We start from the raw sequence: 20,861 nt of genomic DNA, 5'->3' as shown, positions 1-20,861 counted from the left end.
ACAATTCAGGAAGAGGAGGGGTATTTAATTGTGAGAGTCATATATTAGAGCCTGTTTGGATGTGATGATGCTGCTACCCACGTACGTTTGTCGATTGCCTCTGCCAAATAAACTTTTTTTCCCCCCTTTAACTTCAGCATTAAGCCTTAGTAGCCTTAAAGTAGAAGGAAAGTGTACAGCAGGAGACAGTTCCAGCCTAACCCCCAGCTCTTTTCCCTTGACATTTCCTTCATCTCCACTCTCTCAGTACATTACATTGGATACTTATCTGAAATAGTTGTAGGATGCTGCTCCGGGTGATAGGAAACTTAGCAAGAGCTTGCATAAACAGAGCAAGGTTTGTTGAAGTGGGCAATGCTGCAGAGCTGTGTAGGAGCAGTGAGATCACTGCCTTGCCTTTTTGTGGTGTTGTGGGACCAACTAGAGAAAACAGATGAAAGACGGTTCCCACCTGATGACCCCATGAGACATTTGAGTAAAGGACTGCTCATTGTACAAGCTTCAGTTCTTCAAGTGCAAACCCTTTTAGAGAGAAAACGCTTCTTGTGTTTTGCCTTATTTACACGCGCGCACACACACGCACGCTCGCACAGAGAGAGAGAAAGATTAATAACAACGTTTCCTCCTCCCTCTTCCTCTGTAGTCAGCACGTCCTCTGTGGATTGAATGAAGGTGGCAGAAGTTGAGAGGAAGAGGCTCAGAGGCTGGTTGTGGCACTGTGCTGGTGGCTGAATCGAGAATGATGATGACAACCATCATTCTCTATTCAGACTTTGGATCTTTGTCACTTCCTGCTGTTCAACCTCATTAAATGAACCTTCCTCTCTGTTTGGGTCTCTTTGCGCCTCCTCACCCCTTTTGATTTGCTTCTCCAGGAGGTGCAGACCTGGCGCCTCTCAGTCAGCACGTGGTGTGATGACTACGGAATTGAACCAATCAGATGGCGTATCTCAAATAACCAGCAGGGGGCGCCACCCTCTGCTGCCCTAAATGACCTCTGAGCCCTTTAGTCCTCTTTCTGTCCTTCTAATGTTTTCCTCCCCAAATATGATCTCACTATAGAGTAAGAAGATGATGATGATGATTATGATGGTGTGTATGTGCGTGTGTGCGTGCGTGCGTGCGTGTGTGCATGCGTGCATGTGGGAGAGCGTGTGCAGGTGCACGCGAGTGTGTGTGCGTTATGCATGTGGGAGTGCGTGTGCCGGTGCGCGCGTGTGTGTGTCCTCCTACTTTGTGCTAAAATCAGCAGCACACACACAGAGTGACAGCTTGAAACCTGTGTTGTCATGGCAACACCTCACTTGACTCCGGCTACTCTCCTCCTTTCTGCCCCTCCCATCAGTTAGACGGCAACTGTCTCCAAGCAACAACCCTTCTCTAACTGTCGGAGCTGAGGCGATGATAACACAGAGGACGGAGGAGGCGGAGAGTAGGGAGGAGGTTTTTCAAAGTCTCTTTATTTACCATTTCAGGAAAGAGAAAACACTTGTAAATTTGCACTTATCAAGTGAAAAATTAATAATTAAATAAATAGAGAGTTAGATGAATAAACCATTTAACTGACCTGTGTTTTATCTTGAAATTCAAAAAGAAGAACATAACACTTCGCAATGGTCCATAACTGAAAGCCAGCAGATTGTCCATCATCAAATATACGAGTGCTCGTCTCTGAGCCCACCCTTTAAACATCCACAACCCAGGCACCACCTCCACAGATATATCACCTCCGCACAGAAATACCGCCTCCACAGATATACCACCTCCGCACAGAAATATCACCTCCACATAAATATATCACCTCCGCACAGAAATATCACCCCCACATAAATATATCACCTCCGCACAGAAATATCACCTCCACATAAATATATCACCTCCACCCAGATATATCACCACCTCACAGATATCACCATCACACAGGTACCGCCTCCACCAGATACCTCACCTCCACACAGGTATCATTTCAACATGGAAATATCACCTCCACCCAGATAAAACACTTCCACACAGTTATATCACCTCCACACCGGGACCGCCTCCACATAGTTATATCACCACTCAGATAAATCACATCCACAAAGTTATATCACCTCCAACACAGATTGATCACCTCCACATAGGTATAATCTCAACATGAATACATCACCACCACCCAGATAAAACACTGTTATACCGCCTCCACACAGATATATCACCGACACACAGTTATATCACCTCCACACATGACCACCTCCACACAGATAAATCACCTTCACATATATATCACCTCCACATATAAATCACCTTCACATATATATCACCTACACACAGCTATATCACCTCCACATATATATCACCTCCACACAGATAAATCACCTCTACACACAAATCACCTCCACACATATATATCACCTCCATACAGATAAATCACCTCCACATATATATCACATTCACATATAAATCACCTCCACATATATATCACCTCCACACATATATACTGTATCACCTCCACATATATATCACCTCCACACATATATATCACCTCCATACATATATATCACCTACACACAGCTATATCACCTCCACATATATATCACCTCCACACAGATAAATCACCTCTACACACAAATCACCTCCACACATATATATCACCTCCATACAGATAAATCACCTCCACATATATATCACATTCACATATAAATCACCTCCACATATATATCACCTCCACATATATATCACATCCACACATATATACTGTATCACCTCCACATATATATCACCTCCACACATATATATCACCTCCATACATATATATCACCTCCACACATATATATCACCTCCACATATATATCACATCCACACATATATATCACCTCCACATATATGTCACCTCCACACATATATATCACCTCCACATATATATCACCTCCACACATATATATCACCTCCATACATATATATCACCTCCACACATATATATCACCTCCATACATATATATCACCTCCACACATATATATCACCTCCATACATATATATCACCTCCACACATATATATCACCTCCATACATATATATCACCTCCACACATATATATATCAACTCCACACATATATATCACTTCCACACAGTTATATCACTTCACACAGGTACCACCCTCCATGGATTTAGAATCGCTGTACAGATATAAAAGGTAGAGGTGGCTTAGAGGATAGAAAATCAGACTTCTGATCTGAAGTTTGTAGACTTGAACCCTCCAGCTGACATGTCCTTACTCTGGATCCTCGAGCAAGGCCCCTAACCTCCATCAGCTCCCTACACGCTGGACTGTGGCAGCCCACTGCTCTAGGATGTGTTGAATGAAGAGAAATGATTTCCCTGAGAAGGATCACCCACACAAAGGGTCTGGTTTCTGCATGTTAGGGTACAAATAAAAACGTTGAGAAAAGGATGAGCTGTCTGTTTTTTAGCATTATTTGTTGGACCATATATTGACATTATGAAAGGTAACCCTTCTGTCAAGCCCTTAAACCATCTTTTCAACATAACAAAAAGTGCAGGCTGCCAAGGACAGTCATAGAATAAGTGTGCAAGAGTTTCAGATTGTGAGCAAAAGACACATTCATCTTCTGTGGGATCCTGTTATGTAATCGTCCACTAAATGTTTGCTGTGTGTTTTTCCACTGGCAGCTTTTAGAAAGCCCACCAAACAACCTCTAATCCGGCCAGAGAGCAAAGGTTCACAGCCTCATGGAGACTTGATAAACTGCTCCCTTACCCATTTTCAGAAACTGATCCAGAAATGTTTTTTCAAGTGACTGTCTTCCTCCTATCACCTCCCTACAGATGAGGTGATGGACAAGCCGTGCAGAAACTGTACTCCTTGCCATCATCCCAGCAGTCATACAATGTACAGTTGCTCTCAAAGGTCGTGGCAGGGCAGCACAGACTTCTTCAACAACCTTGTTCAGTCAGAGAGACGTGATGTCTTCAGGAGGTGACCTTGTGTTGTACCATCAGCTTTCCTGAGGCCGGAGCTCAGGTTGGCAGACTGTAACACAATGAGACTCTTGAAGAACAAGGGTTCTTTGAACAGCCATAGCCTGGTGTCACATTGCCTGTTGGGAACATGAAAGGCATGGGAAACTAAGTACTATAAAGGTGTGCATCCAGTCAGATCGATCTGCTCAGTTTCAATGGGGCAAATCTGCTTCTCATATACAATATGTCTGACTCTTCTCGGGAGCTGGATAGATTGAGCAGTACCAACAACTGATAGAGTGTTGTTGTATGGACCCACTACCACTCTCAATCAGAAATGAAATAAGGATGGAGAGACGGAAAGAGAGTCAGATGGAGGATTGAAGGAAGAGAGGGTTGAATAAACAAGAGCCTTTGTTTACATTATTTATCACCTTCATTATCACGCATTTATATTCTTCCATCACCACTGCCTTCTTTTCATCTTTTCTTTTTTCTTATCTTTATTTTATATGCGAGGTGATGACGAGAAAAGGAAAGGGTAGGAGGAGGTGGAAGTGGACAGGATAAGGAAAGGAGGAAGTGAAAGAGGAGAACAACAGGAAGAGGAGAAAGACAGAAGGAGGCGGATCATGAGAGGAGGAGAAGGAGAATGGGGGGATGAGGACAAAAGAAGTTAGACAAGTGGAAGGGGAGGACAAAAGGAAGTGGACAGCAGGAGTAGGAGGTGGTGGGGCATCTTTTAAGAAGTTATGATGAATAATATAAACGTGTCCTGAGGCTGATGAGTGGAGGGATGGAGGATGATAAGAAATAGGTCATAGCAGAATGGAGGGGAGAGGAGCACGTGGGACAGATTGTGGAGAAGGAGGAGCACATTGGAGTAAGAGGAGGACGAGAAAGTGTTAAAAAAAACTGTGTGATGCGTTTTGTCTCCCATTGCCATGGAAACCAAGGGAAAGCTCTTTTATGTTTCATACTTTGTAGCTCACGATAACAGTAGTGAGAACCAATTATACAGAGACAAACAGATACATGAGTCATCAATAATCAACAATGACTTGATGTCACTTATATTGCCTCTTTCCACCACTTGAGCAGTCCCCAGAGTGCTTTACAATGTTAATCACATTCACCCATTCACACACATTCACCACACACCATCAATAATCAATAATGACATAATAAGTGACTCATTAACAAGACCCATTAGTAATGTCATACCAATAATCAATATAGACCATAATATATAATCCAAATCTATATAATCCGTTATTCCATTAATAATAAGCAACTAATAAATGTGATTTTCTAAATATGAATAATAATGATAAAATAATTAATAATCAACATTGATGTAGGTAATAAACAATAATCAACACAAACTCATCATTCACCTCCAACAACAAATAATCAACCACGGTTCATCAGTAATCAACAATGGCATAAATAGTAAAATAAAGTGACTCATCAATATGACTTATTCATGTCAATATCAACACATCGATAATCAATATGGACTCATTATATAAACAAACAGCATGGTTCATCAAGAGTGGCTCATCTGTGATCAACATTGATTGTTCAATAACCAATAATAAATAATCAAAATCAATAACTCATCAATAATCAACAGTGAAGTAAATAGTGACTCATCAATCATCATCAACAAGACATCAATGATCAACAAAAGCTTAATTAATGTAAAATGTATCATCAATACTTCACAGTCAATAATGACATATCCACAATCAATATACTTTCATTAATAACCTCTCCTGATCAATATCAATAACTCCTAATAAATCATCAAAATCAGCACCTCATCAAAATCATCAATGACTTATCAATAATAAATATTGGTTGATCAATAATCAACAAATGCATCAATTATATTATGAGTCATCAAAATGACTCATCAGTATCAATAATGATAAATCAATAATCAATAATTATGTAAATGTTGATTCATCAATCATCAACAATCATGTAAATAATGAACAATGACTAATCAATAATCTCTGAGACCAATCATGAGTGAAGTGCAGCAATTTTTGAGCCTCTTACATCCTTGTTGTTTGGCACCGGTTTTTTTTGTCAACAAAACCAATTCTGCAAAATCCTTTCCACATATTTCTATGTTTTCACAACTTCTCTGCTGACAAGTTCAGCGAACAGCTCAGAGTGATACTTGTCCTGCAGTGACGAAACAGAAAGCCATAAAGTACATTCAGGGCACAACAACACCAGGCTTCTACCTCATGAACGCCAGAGCAAAGAAGAGGGGTGCTGTTGGACTTCTTCCACACAAATACAACAACCAGAATAGATCAGCAGGGTTAATTAGCAGCAGTTAAGTTGTGTAGCCAGTTTTCCCATTTGGGCCTCTTCAGGGAGTTTGCTTTCTGAGTTTCTGATGGATTAGTGTGGTGACATGCCAGGATTAAAAAAAAAAAACCCAAAACAAAACATACTTTATTAACCCACTTAGGGAAATTGCTTATCTCTTTTTTAACTCACCTTGTTCTTAATTAACCTTACCAACACACAGGAGCAGTGAATTGCCATCGTGCAGTGCTTGGGGAGATAGTGCCTTGCTCAGGGACCCACAACGACAACCTTTAAGCAGTAGGATTCGAACCGGTAAACCTCCGATCTCAAGCTTCTTTAGCCTCTAATGTGGCCTTGACACACTGCCAAGGGTTACCAAGAGAATGGAAGCTCCTCCGAGGAGTGACAGCAAAGTTAATTTCCTTAAAACAAAAAAAAAAACAGTGATGCCCTAGAGCTCCCACTGCAGCCGACTGCTCCTGGTATGTGTGTAATTACGGTTAACTATTAATAATGCAGGACCTCCCAGGAGGGCTCAATTAAGGTAACTTAACAAAGGAGGGGAAAGAATATACACATTTTGAGTATATAAAATCTACCTGCGTTGTGAAAGTTACTGAAAATGCATTATAGGTTACAGATATACAATGTAAAAAAAAACAAAAAACATTGGAGTTACATTATTCATTAGTCATTAATAATGTAACTAATAATTTTAATGTAACAGTAATGAGTCATTACTGCAGGTTAAAATTAGCTGAGCTGTCAGCGCCGTGTTGGTCAGTATTTGCCTCCTCCAGTAAACAAGAGTTTACAAAAAGTAACGGAGGTTCTCTTCAGTCAACATGACAACTTTGTATAATATGTCTTGGAAGACGTTTCGCCCCTTATTAAAGTAGACTAGCAGCAGCAGATGTGTGTGGGCGTTCAAATCAACAAACACACAGAGACTTCCGTTACTGTATCTGAGTCACTAAATTATAAAACTAATCTTTTACAAAAAAACGTTTATAACAACCTAAAGTATCCTGTAAGATATAGAGATCACACAGGGGCTTTTTTCTCCAAAATCTATAAAAAGGTCCAGTTTTTGCGTCTTCTTTTTTTTTTTTACAAATGACTATCAAGCATGTGTATTGACCGGTGCTTTGCACAGAATAAATACTACTGTCCCTCGTCTATCCAAAAGTGGTTGCCTTGTAGAGAGCAGATGTCAGAAGCTTATAATAAGCAATTTGAGCATTGAAGCACTGGGAATAAATGCTTAAATGGCTCCAACAGAGGCCAGGAGCAACGTTCCTTCTAATGGGCCCACAAAATGTCAAAGCAACTCAAGACAAACGTCCACATTTACCACTCAGGAATTTATGTATAATTCAGATCATTATTTATTATTTCCAATGTTTACACATAAGATGCATTATTTTTATTCAGCCAATTATTAAGTCATTATTTACTAGTGATGGTGGAAGAGAATTTATTTCTGTATCTTTGTTTTATATTCCTACAGAGGAATCATACTTTATTATACACTAAATTAAAATGCATTTAAATGAATTTTGAGCATCATTTGACATCAAGACCTGCCTGAGTGTTCTTCGTGTTCTTTTTGGAAAGTTGTTTTTCATTGTTACTTTGACTCCGTTTGCGTGAGCTTTTATTTTTTTTATTACTAAAAACACATTTTCCCGCCAGCACCTCAGTTCCAGTTTCTCAGAGAGAAAGGACAACAATATGAAGTTTGAAACTATATAGAATTAATAAATAATTATACAAACAATAGGTGATCTTTTTGCTTCTGCACACACATAAATCGAGTGAGCTAAGAAAAGTTCCAAATGAACAAAAAATTGTGGGGAACTGTCTTTTTTCTTAGTTATTGGAGACTGCAAATGATTTGCTGAAACATTCAAAATCAGAGCCAATCACAGGCAGGATGCAGAGCGCTCGCGTGCACGCAACCGCAACTCCAAATATCTGCACAAGTGTGTGACAGTTTGCGCTATTTGCGCACATGTCCTGAAGGAAAAGTTGTTGACTTGAAGACCTGCACTGTGACGTCACGGGAGAGTTTCCGGATCACCTGTTTTGAGGGTGGTGGTTGTTGTTGTTGTTGTTGGTGGTGGTTGTTGTTGTTAGTGGTGGTGGTGGTGTTCTGCGCGAGGGCCGTGCGTGTTTGCGGAGCCGGTTCAGCTGGCAGGGCTTCGTGTGAAGAAGAGGAGGGAGGGATGTGACGATGATGGTGATGATGATGCGCCTCTGACGGAGCGCAGGAAGCAGAGCGAGCGGACCGAGCGCAGGAGAGAGAGGCTGAAGGCAGCTCCGCTCCGCACCGCCGCTCCGCTGCGCCGCGTCGCGTCGCTCCGTGCGTCCGCCCGCCCGCCGCCCTCTCTCGCTCTCTCTCTCTTTCGCTTTCTGTCTGTCTCTCTTGCTCTCTCTCTCTCTCTCCCGGTGTTTGTCGCAGTGGCAGCAACGATGTGGTGCATCAACTGCGCCTCGGACAAAACGCCCGCGATCCTGCACAACAAGCTGCTGTACTGGTAAGCCAGCCTCCTCCACACTGCGCACTGACTGCGGCTTTCCCGCCCGTGGTGCGGGTCTGCCGCGCGCAACGTCGCTACTGCGGCTCCGCTCATGTTGAATGCGCCATGAGCGCAGGATGATGGGCCGCTAGTGTGGACATCGATGACCCGTGTGTGTGTGTGTGTGTGTGTGTGTGTGTGTGTGTGTGTGTGTGTGTGTGTGTGTGTGTGTGTGTGTGTGTGTGTGTGTGTGTGTGTGTGTGTGTGTGTGTGTGTGTGTGTGTGTATAAGCATGTGGAGGTGTGTCAGTCTTGAGAGACAGCTGAGGTGTGTGTGTGTGTGTGTGTGTGTGTGTGTGTGTGTGTGTGTGTGTGTGTGTGTGTGTGTGTGTGTGTGTGTGTGTGTGTGTGTGTGGTAAAGCTACATCATTACCTCATACCTGCTAATTTTGGAGGGGGAACAGCCTGGGGTGTGAATGATGACGCCAAGCCCAGGGAGAACATGCAGTAACATGGTATCTCTGTGTTCGACCATGTTCAAAAGACGTCACTTAAATGTGATCTTGTGTTGTTGGTCAGAGAGGCCCTGTTTCTGATGCTCCTCCATTTCTTTTCTATTTTATTTGATATTGTGTGTTGGGAGTCTTTTAGGTTTTGAGGCCATTCAGTACACCTCCCAATATATAAATCCACACTCCCTCGGAGTATTTAGGAGATGATGACAGGGTTCATGATTTTCAACCCCTCTGTACAAACACAGCAGTTGTATTTTGAGGTAAAACACTGACATCAGAACAAGGGGACAAAAAAAATAAAGCACTGGCAACCCTTAAATGAACATTCACCACACCTGAAACGAGTCCAAATATTCAGAAACACTTCTGTATTTTAAAGACTTAAGATGGTTTCACAGTAGGTATAAAATGCCAAGAGTAACATAACAAATACATTACTGGTGATTTATTCAGGTGGATTGTTATGATGTGTGCATTCCATGTTTTATTTTAGAGATGCCACAAACAACCGCCAAAGAAGAACAATGATCCACGGCTGTAAACTTTAAGCTGTAACCTCAGCTTTAAACTCTGAACTGTAAAAACTGAACTTTAAACTGTAAACTCTCATGTCAAAGCTGATTGGTAAATCCAGACCTTTTAACTTTTAGCTGTAAAGACTGAAAGTCAGAGCTTTAAACTCAACCTTAACCTGTCCACCGACATAAACACTGAGCTGTAAAGTGAGAGCTTGCTATAGTGCTTTTTATAAACAAGTGAGCTGTCAACTCTGAAATTTAACTTCAGCACTCATGTTTAACCTGAGTAGTAACCGCTGACCTATGAACTGTATAGGATGATCTTGTAAAGTCTGGGCTGTATATTCATAGTTATGAATGCTGACTTGTACGCACTGAGCTGAACCTTTACACTGAACTTTAACCAGTGAGCTGCACATCTGTGACCTGTAAACTGAGCTCTAAACTTTAAGCTGTGAACACTGAGCTGTTCCTACTAAACTGCAGCCATTCTGCTCTAACTGAGATTTAAACAGACCCATAATCTATGAGCTATAAACACATCGCTGCAAACTGCTGTGAAACTAAAGCTTGAACTGAGCTGCAAACGTTTGGTTTTAATCTCTGAGCTGAAACGTGAGCTGTAAACTGAACTCTGTAAGCTTGGAACTCTGAGATAACCGAGCAGAATCACTCAGGTTTAAAGGTATTTGACCGGTTTAACGGTTTAACTTTGTTTCACTAGTCCAGCAGTTTTTAAATGTCTGCATGAGGTCATTCTCTCCTGATCTGTGATGAGCTGGCTCAGTGCCGATAAAACATCCCATGAAGAGAGAAGGAGAGAGAGAGAGAGAGTCACACTGTGTTATCACACCTCTCGGCTGTTTTTAGCCTCTTACAGTCAGCAGTGCAGCACCAAACGCTTCAACTCTTCAGAACAATAAGAGACGTCACTTGAAAACTCAACCGTGGTGAACGCTTGTGTCTGATTGGTTGTGTTTGTAAACAAACCTCTCTGATTTGTTTTGAGTGTGAAAGTCCATCTCTGATAGGTCCTATATCTGAACGGCAGTCTGGGATCGGTTCTGACTGTGATCAGTCATCTCTGATTCGTTCTAATGTGACTGGTGTTAGCTGCTTGGTTCTGTTTCGGAATGGACACCTTTGTTTTGACTTTCTGTTTGACTTTGTCTGTGAACGCACGTCTGATTGGTTCTGACACTGAGCCTGGGATAGTTTTCAGTGTGTATGGTCGTCTTTTCTTTGATTGTTTTTTTCTCAATGGATGTCTCAGTTTGGTCTGACTGTGGTCAGTTGTCTTTGATTGGTTTTGACTGTGAACAGTTGCCCCCGATGTGTTCTGCTGGGGAACAGTCGTCTCTGATCGGTTGTATTGGTGAAGGAAAGTCACAAAGTTTGAATTCATGCTCTCGCTTAGCTGAGCATTGGCGATGGTTTCTCTGCTTTCTCCCCCACCTTTCTGCCACTCAATCATGTGTTGCAGGTTTTCCAACATCGAAGGTGAGGCTCACTGATTTAGAAACTTGTCCTCCATGGTGGTTTTGTAAGCGGTCTCCCTGCAGGTCCTGGGCAGTTTGATGACTGTATGAAGGAACAGTCGTACTCAGCCAGAGGTTCACCATCAACCAATCCATGTTTGTTACTGACTTTCCCACTCAGCAACGCACTCAGGAAAACACTCTTGTTTTGGGAAACTCCATTGTCCAAACGTTAGAGATGCCAGTAACTTTAGTTAAGATCATCTTGGGCCAGAGCGAGCAACATGAAGTTTTATTTGAAACTGATGGACAAAAGGATATAAGATCCTAATCTATACTGGTGGGAATGACACCACCATCATTTAACTGCTGCCTGTCCAGATGCTATTCTGAAAACGATGCAGGTTACATAAACAATTGAATAAGGTGTTGGGGAAATATCTCTGAATATCTCAGCCTAAATGAAGCAACCCCCACTGCACATATTAATTATCATATTCCAGGAGGAAATGGTGGAGGAGGAACAGCAGCATCCATCTATAACTCAAGTCTTATTCTCAGTCCCAGGCAAAAATTTGCCTGAAATCCTTTGAAAGTCTTAGTCTGAGCCTCATGCACTACAATTGTAAAATACAGAAGCCAGTTGTCCTCCAGCTCCATACTCTTGAGTTTTTATCTGAATTCTCATGTTCTCTCCAATTTAGTACCGAGTTCAGATGAGGTCAACACAGTGGGGATATTCATGTAGATGTTGACAATGGCATCCTCAACATCACATTTAGTTCAATGTTTGACATCATTGTCCAAACGTGGATAAACCAACTCATTATTTTATTCACACCTTTGAATTTGTTCTCACATATGGCATTGAGACTGGTAAATTATTAGATTTTTCCACAACCATCTGTTGTCAGACCACTTCCTGATATTGTTTGAATTTACATTAACTGGCTTTACAGCATTTTGGAAAATTGAAACATAGAAGATATCTGTCAGTCATTGCGATGAACAAATCAAAAGAAAGAATCCATCTATGTTCGCTTCTGTGCCATCTTTGGATCTGAGGAAACGAGTTGTTTTCACAATCAGGTGAATTTTCACGTGGATGTTGCAGCAGATTAACTTCACTCCACATTTGATTCTATTGTCCCTCTGACGATGAAAGCAATAATCAGAAGAAGATAGCTCGAACTCATATTGTTTCATATTGCCTTTAGCGATAGTTTATTATTCTATGAAGAAAAGCTCTTCGCTCCACTTTAACTCCCATAATAGAAGGAAAACAAGAATAACCTCAGATTTCTCTGCAGCTCTGTAAACGGACTGACCAAACGTCGTAGCTGTATGGTGCCTTGTATCCCTTTAAGCTTTTAAGCAATAACGTCTTTGTAAAAATCTTCACTGACTTATTTAAACTATTAGAGGAACTCATACTCCACACGGAGGTCACAGATCAATGAAGCACATTAGAAATGTAAAACCTGATTTAAAGTTATATAGCTTCCAGCCTATACGGCTCTTTGTGTTGTCCTCAGGTGTTGCTTCAGAATTTCAAAATTCAAATATTCAAATACATTTTCTCCCGCATCAATACTAGAGCATCAAAGTTGGTGTTTTAGCAAGTTAGAGGCTAATGTCTAACTTCCCCTTGATTTCTAAAATCCTAGAAAAAGTTGTTGCAAGTCAGATATGCGACCATTTATGCACAAATGATGTATGTGAGCCTTTTCAGATTTAAATCTCATCATAGAACAGAGACAGGTCAAATGAACTTCTCATAGCCTAAGATGAAGGACTCATCCGGTTTCTTGTCCATTTAAAGATTTCAGTCATCACGCGGTCAGTTTTAATCCGATTGATGTCAAACCAATGCCAAAATGTTCAGTTTTCAATTCATTATCATCTGACAGGCCACATAATGCAGTGACATTATTACCCTGGTTAGCAGTTGAGGGTCAAAGGTCAGGGCATCACACAGAATCAGTAAAACGTGTGTACATCTGTGTCATGCAGTGATAACATGAAGTAATTCAAACGACCATGACAAATGATGGAAGAAGTGGTGTGGTGGCTCAAATAGCCTTGTAATCCATTGGTTTCCATGGTGACAAATGTGGCATTGGTGAAGGTATGCATTGTAGTGTAAACATAACATTAATTTATCTGTATGATAAACAAACACATGCCTGCTATTTCATGTCAATCAGGCAAATCCACTTAAATCAATTGTGAGTGTTTTTTTGTGTCTCTATCAGACCGAATCCCATTAGTAGCTCAGCTTAAAGTGTGTGCAATATCAGGTTTGTGCCCGTTGTTACGTTCACAAACCTTTAGTAAATCAGGCCTAGAGTGCTGGATGCAGCATCTTGTTGTTGATGGTGTTGGTGAGACATGTGAGGGAGTGAGAAGCCATGCTGGTCTCAGTGGTTCAGTGTCACCTGAGCTGTGTGAAGATATTTGAGTCAAGCTGTGCAGACAGATGTTCGTGACTGGAGTTCAACCTTGTCTCTCTGATGCATCTCCTGTATCTTCTGGCAGTGTTGGGCTGTCGGTGTTTTCAGGTCTCAGTGCTGCAGAGGATCTTTCTAAACTCAGTGGTGCAGGTGGGAATCGAACCATGCACCCCAATAGTGAGGCATTTCGTTCACTGGCTGCTGAGCAGGTGGGAGTGTTGAGTCATGCGAGCTGGGAGCACTGCTAATGGATGTGGCTCAGTGCTCCAATCAAAGAGCAAGCTAATTCTCATCTGACTTGTTGCTCAGCACTCTGGGACACGGTGGAGGATGTTGCTGCTTCTTACTGAGCTCATGGAGCCACAACAGCAGACGTTCTCCTCAAGGAGGCGCTGCAGCCATGAGGAGCAGGAAGGAGGCACTGAGGTTTGGTTTGTTATCAGGTCTACGAATGAGGTGATGTGACCCTGTGGGGGTGTGATACAAACCAACTCCAAAATAAACAGGTTCAGTTCCGTTTGTTTTGCTTCAGTGCGCTTCAGACCACTTTGGTGATGCTCAGTCTGGTTTTACAGGGTTAGTTCACCTTATGGTGCTTTCACACAAGGATAGTCCAGGGACTCGGTTCAGGATTAGGTTCGGGATTGATTTGCTTTCACACTGACAGAAGAATACCATGACGAGGTAGAAACCCAGCTTATTGACTGGTCCGGACCGAAAGCGGAAATCCTGCCCCTCTAGCCAGCTAGTGACCAATGGGTAGCCACAAGCAACTGTGATACATAGTCTTCAGACCAGGTATTAGTGAGCTCCTTCCTCATTACTTCTTCGTCACTACTCCTTGTGTGCCCACAAGATATTTTCCATGTTTTTTTTTCTGCATCTGCTTCTTTGGATTCGTGCTCGTAGCTTCGTTTGTTTATTACCCAAAATGCATTGCGCTCTATGTCATTTCCTCTCACTCTGTCCTCTGGAACACCCACTGGATAGTCCCTGACGCGTTCACACTGTCCGCAGACCGGACCTCAGTTCACATGCAAGTGAACTGAGGTCCGGATCAAACAGTGCTGGTGGGAAAACGTCTGGTGAGTTAGTCTGGTTTGGTCTGGTGTAGTCCAATTTGCTCTGCTTCAGTGTTCAGGGTTCAGTCAGGTTTGCTCAGGTGTAATCTAGCCTGGTTGGGTGCAGTTCATTCAGGTCTGGCCTGGTTCAGTTTGCTTTGGTCTACAGTGTGGTTTTGGTCTGTGTATTGTTTGTGTGATTCTACTTTGACACAGGAACATAACTAACCCCCCCATCCCCCCACCCACACCCCTTCCTCTCTCTCCTTCTCACTCACTCTCCCCCTCAGTGTGGAGGGAGACCCTCGGTGTCCGGAGACTCTCACTTTCTCTGACTCGTCCTTCGCTCAGCCTCTCCCCTTTCATCGCTATAGCAACAGCCCACTGTCCAGCCCCTGTGACCCCTACTGCCCTCCGTCCTCCACTAGCGGGTCCCTAGGAGCGTCCCACACAAACACCGAGGTAACACACCCACACACGCACACACACACACACACACACACACACACACACACACACACACACACACACACACACACACACACACACAATGTTGTCAGTTTTCAGCTCTTTAATTACAACCTGGAAGTAAAGGCTTTTTTTTATCAATTTATATTTACACAGTCTTCACTCTTTTAGGAACAGTTGTTCAGTCTGCTGGGCTCCAACAGCTCTGCCATCAATGTGCATTAGCAAGCTAAAAGGTCCTCACTGTTCCATCCTCTGCTCTTCTCCTGCAGGGCAGCTCCCCCATCACTCCTCCCAGCCCGGCCAGCCTCGCCTGGGCTCAGCGCAGCAGACACCAGCCGGCCAGCCTGGCGCTCCGCAAGCAGGAGGAGGAGGAGAGTAAACGCTGCAAGGCCCTCTCTGACAGCTATGAGCTCTCTACGGACCTCCAGGACAAGAAGGTATCAGACGTCTCATACAGATCCCTGAGACCATCCACCATATATCTATTAGAGACTCCTCGGTTCCTAATCTAGACCTAGCAGATCATCAGCAGATGTGAATGATTGGAGCAGGGGGCAGAGTCTTCATGATGTGTGACAACCCACCCTGACCCTCTGTGGTCTGTTGTGATAGGTGGAGATGTTGGAGAGAAAGTATGGGGGGCAATTTGTGTCCCGACGAGCAGCGAGGACAATCCAGACGGCGTTCAGACAGTATCGCATGAAGAAGAACTTCATGCGACTCCGCAGTTCAGCCTCAGAGAGCCGCATGACCCGACGCATCATCCTTTCCAATATGAGGCTCCAGGTAAGCTCACACACATAGATACATTGGCATAAGAGCTGTGGCGTGGCCTGAATAGCTAACATAACCAGTACTGTCACTATTCTAATGTACCGTATTTTAGAATGAATGACCACAATTTTATTGTATAAAGTCAACCTATATCATGGCTGCCATATGCCAAGCTAACCAGGTGAAAACCTTTTGTACATTTAGTGAATTCTGGTTATTTTATTTGATGAGTAGATTTTGGATTGGACTCAAAACGTTATAACTCATCTGTAAATAGGGATAATCTGTATTCTATCCCATTCCCATGATTTCCAGTCCGAAATGATGATGATGATGATGATGATGATGATGATGATGATGATGATGATGATGATGATGATGATGATGATGATGATGTTAAAGCACTTGATAAGTGCTTGATAAGTTCTATGGCTAAAGGAAATAGCAATTGACTAAGTGGACACCCCTTAAAAGCTCAAAGCACTGGGCCTGCATGCTGTTTGTGACTATGAAAGCTTTCATCAATGTATACAAAAGTCTGATCCACAAGATAAAGTTAGGGCCATAACCAGATTTTTCAAAAAGACATGTAAGCAGGTATTCCCTTTACATTGAGACAACAACTTTGTGGACCACGATTGATGTAGAAGTGTCGACTGTTTACAGGAGTTTGTGAAGGTTGACGGACGGGTCTCCTTTAGGAGAAATTACTTTATGCATTGTGATGCCTCGTTGGGAGGCAAGGGCCTTTGCTAAGATCTTTGCTTCACTATTCGGCAGTGGCTCGTTTGGTAGAGCGGTTGTCTCCCAGTCGGAAGTTAGCAGGTTTGATTCCCCATCTCCACCTGTCAACATGTCAAAGTGTCGAGTAAGAGTTGAGTAAGACGGTTAAGCACGGCAGATGCCTCCATCGGAGTGTGAATTGGTGAATGTGATTAATGATGTAAAGCACATTGTGACTGCTCAAAATAGTTAAAAAAATGCTACGTCAGTAAAATCCAATTACTATTGAATAAGGAAGCCTTCAGAGTTGGCCACATCCCAAATGATCTTTATCCGGTTTTATCTGGTATAAGACTAATGGGTGCTTCGATCAGGAGTAATAGCCATTCTGACATGGTTTCATGATGTACATGCCCAGTATAATGTTTGATAGTTTGTAAAACTTGAGAGTCTGCTGGTACATGCGAGTGGTCCAATCAAGTGGACAGGAGACACTATCATTGAAAACAATCTATTCTAATCTTAGAGTGTTAAACTGGGGAGAAGAAGGGAGATTGTTTTGTGGATTTGAAATACTCCAAGAGTTTATCCGTCCTACGTGGTCAATAAAACGTGTTAGTGATTTAGCTCTTTTAGAGGGCATCACAGATTTAAGGCTGGAGCAGTCCAATTTTGAATTCACAGTGCCATTCAAATCTCTAACTGCAATGATATGGTGGAAGTCTATCTGTACTATTATTGATAAGGTCTTCTCAATAAATTCTTAATTGTCCTAGTCTGAGGCCTACACATTAACAAAAAACCACATGATAGTACTTCTAAGACAATAACTAAGTACACTGTGGGTCTGATGTGACCGTCTTTTCTTCAGATTGAATTGTTTTGTGTATTGATATCGCTGTTCCTCTCATTTTCGAGTTCGAATTTGATGGAAATACCTGACCTATTCAAGCCTTTCTGAGTTCTATATGCTCTTTGATTAGCTGTTGGATTTCTGGGAGAAATGCAATTTCACATTTCAAATACATAAGAGAGTTAAAGAGAGTGAATAAAAATGGAGTCATAAAGTATAACATTATTGTTGATTCAAATTGTTGTCTGTTTGGATATAGTAATGCAGATGCCTTTGATTTTATTTGATTTTAATGTATGGTTCATGCCAGTGGTTCAGTGAATATTGCGAACAGCAAAGGGTGAGAGTGGAATTGAATTATTGTCTCCAGTCTGGACACAAGTCACTTGGAATTCATTTTGATGTTGGAAACTATTAGTAGGAGTGGGCAGTAGCTGGAAGGAAGTGATGGACCTTGCAGGATTGGTCATTTGTGGTTTCATATGTTCATTAGTTTTCATCATTGTCAAGGCCTTGAGAGGGGCTGACTGACCATAATGTTTTACAAATATTGCAGAAAAGCCATCAGGACTTGGTGCTTCACCTGCAGACATACTTTATGATGCGCTTTGGAATTCATTAATATTCAGCAGCCTGTCTCAGATGTTTCTGTGTTCTGTTATGCCTGGATATCATCCAGATGAGGCTTTCCTCTAGGTGAATATAATTTATGGTAAAAGTGGTTTGGTTGGACTTGATTTGCTTGAAATTTATCTGACTTGTAAACTCTTTCTTTTGATAGCGTATTGCCTGGTTGTGATTTGTGTTTTCTCCAGAGGTAATTGCTTGGTTCTGTTGTTTATTTTCCTTTCAGCTATTTGATTTTTCCCCAAGCTCTTTTCCTGCTTGTGAATCTTTTCTTGTCAGCAGAGTAGGAGATAATTTTACCTCAAATCACAGCTTCACCAGTTTGAATCTTAATTATTCTAATGAGGTGAATGTGTCCATAAACATAACAAACAAGGAAGTTACAAAGGGATTGCATGCAAATATGTAACTCTTGTTGCAGACACCAAACATATACACATACAAATATATTAGATGTTAAATGTAGATGAACCAGGATGTCCCTCATCCAGGATGTAGGAGACTAGTCTCAGTACAGCTGAGATCCTTCATGATAGCATTCAGAAGCAAAAGGGATCGTTCATACCATACTGCATACCTTTGAGTTAATCTTCTCTTTGGCATTAACTCTAGTCTGACATTGACAACACTGATATGAATCTTACATTTACCCGCAATTTATCCGTAACCTTAATCTGGACCTCATTAATATGAACAGTAAAGGTAATTCTAACCTCAACTGTGATTCTGAAACTTTGAATTAACTTTATGCCTTTACCCTAAATCTGAACTTTAAAGTTAACTGGACCTTTATGCTGAATATATAACTTAAAGATAACTGTAACCTTTAAAATAATCTGTACCTTATTAATAAAGTTAACCTGAACAATAATCTGAAAATTTCTAGTAAACTGTGCCTTTAATCATAATTCTAACCTTAAAAATGTTGAACAAATTTTTTACCTAATCTAAACCTTCAAATAAAGTTTAACCTTCACCTTGATCTCAACCTTCAAGTTAACCTGAACTTCTTGCCCACTGCAGTACTCGTTTGATGAGCGCCAGCCGCAAGGTCTGCAGTCGGGTGGTCAGCAGGGCTCAGACGATGCTGGAGACACGGACGACTCCTTCTCCAAACAGGTAAACACACCACCATAGCTACTACCAAAATGAAGCAAAGTTATTGTTGAACAGTAACGGCTACAAAAATGAAACATGGTTACTGTTAAATATTTACTACAACAGCCTGGCCTATTTACCCTTAAAAGTATTTACTATTCACCCTTGACCGGGCATGGTTACCATTGAACATTAACTACTACAACAATCATTCCTAGTTACCATGAAACCACCACAGCCAGTTACTGTTAAACAGCAACTACAAGCACAGCTTTACCTTGTTACTGTCAAACAGTAACTGCCATCACAACCAGACATGGCTACTCCTCAACCGAGGATTAAGAAATAGACTGAAAGACAGCAGCAGAAGCCATTCATCATTACAGGACCAACTTATTGAGTTTGTGAGTCAGTCAATTAGTGACTGAGTGAATTTGTGAGTGAGTTAGTGATGTTTGTTTTCTAGGTTAAATGTTTGGCCGACTCAATGGATGACTCCCTCACCTGCCAGTCTGTCCGAGAGGACTCACAAGAAGTTGGAGGAGAAGGAGACGATGATGAGGAGGAGGACCAGGAGGAGGGGGATGAAGAGGAGGAGGAGGAAGAAGAGGAAGAGGAGGAGGAAGGGGAGGAAGATGAGGACGAGGAGGAAGAATACAGACAATGCGCGTGGCGTAACACCAATGCCTCTTCCAGACGCGCTGTGGGAGGAGGTGGGAGAGGAGGTGCTGCGATGCACGAGGACAGCACCACCACCTCCTTCAGTGACGTCACCCTCTACATGGACGAGGGCTGTCTCCCACCCTCACCCCTCTCCCGACCCCCTTCCAGCTCTGACACCGAGTACTGGGGAGGCCGCGGAGGAGCCAGTGGGAGGGAGGACAGCCGGGAGACGGAGGGAGGCAGCACTGGCAGCAGGAGGAGCAGCACTCCCTGCACGGAGTGTCGGGGGGAGTACAGAGGGAGGCCAGGAGGGGGGGGAGGAGGAGGAGGAGGAGGAGGAGGAGGAGCAGACGGAGGAGGAGGTCACCTTCCTGTCCTCACCATCGAACCACCCAGTGACAGCTCTGTGGACATGAGTGACAGGTTAGTCTTAGCCCCGCCCACCTCCACCTGGCCTTCATGTGCAGTAATTGTTGAGGATGTTCAGCTGCCACAGTAGGTGTTGTCTTCACTCAGCAGTTACAGTAGATTATACATGAACCTCTTTTATCTCTGATCAGAATTAATATCAAAAACACGACTAAGTGTAAAGTCATCACTACAGAGGCAGCTGCTCATGCTAACATCAAACTACATTAATCCACTCACATCATCATTTGGAGGAAATTTAAAGGTTGATCGTTGTTATGCAGTGAGGAGCTTCCCCAAAACCCTAGGACCAGGAAAAGTGTTTACACACTTTACGGTCATATTCAGAAACAAGCCTCTGAGTTTTTTAATCCATTTCAAGTGTTTTTATTTGGTAGATGAGCTAC

The 20,861-nt window shown here is 42.4% G+C and overlaps 1 protein-coding gene across 1 annotated transcript in view; it reads left to right on the top strand.

Moving 5' to 3' along the window:
- Positions 1-20,861, top strand: part of LOC308113145 (IQ motif and SEC7 domain-containing protein 2-like) — a gene marked incomplete at both ends in the record, with an annotated part of 50,392 nt that overhangs the window by 20,660 nt on the left and 8,871 nt on the right. Inside the window, 5 exons of the mRNA XM_080469159.1 lie at positions 15,128-15,299; positions 15,578-15,745; positions 15,921-16,094; positions 19,309-19,404; positions 19,850-20,469. Coding sequence (XP_080325285.1) covers positions 15,128-15,299; positions 15,578-15,745; positions 15,921-16,094; positions 19,309-19,404; positions 19,850-20,469 — 1,230 coding nt within the window. The remainder of the gene's footprint in view (positions 1-15,127; positions 15,300-15,577; positions 15,746-15,920; positions 16,095-19,308; positions 19,405-19,849; positions 20,470-20,861) is intronic.

This window comes from Lipophrys pholis (assembly GCF_963383615.2).
Source record: "Lipophrys pholis genome assembly, chromosome: 8".
Taxonomy (NCBI): domain Eukaryota; kingdom Metazoa; phylum Chordata; class Actinopteri; order Blenniiformes; family Blenniidae; genus Lipophrys; species Lipophrys pholis.
The sequence above is the reverse complement of the archived record's forward strand: the minus strand, read 5'-3'. Positions and strand labels throughout refer to the sequence as shown.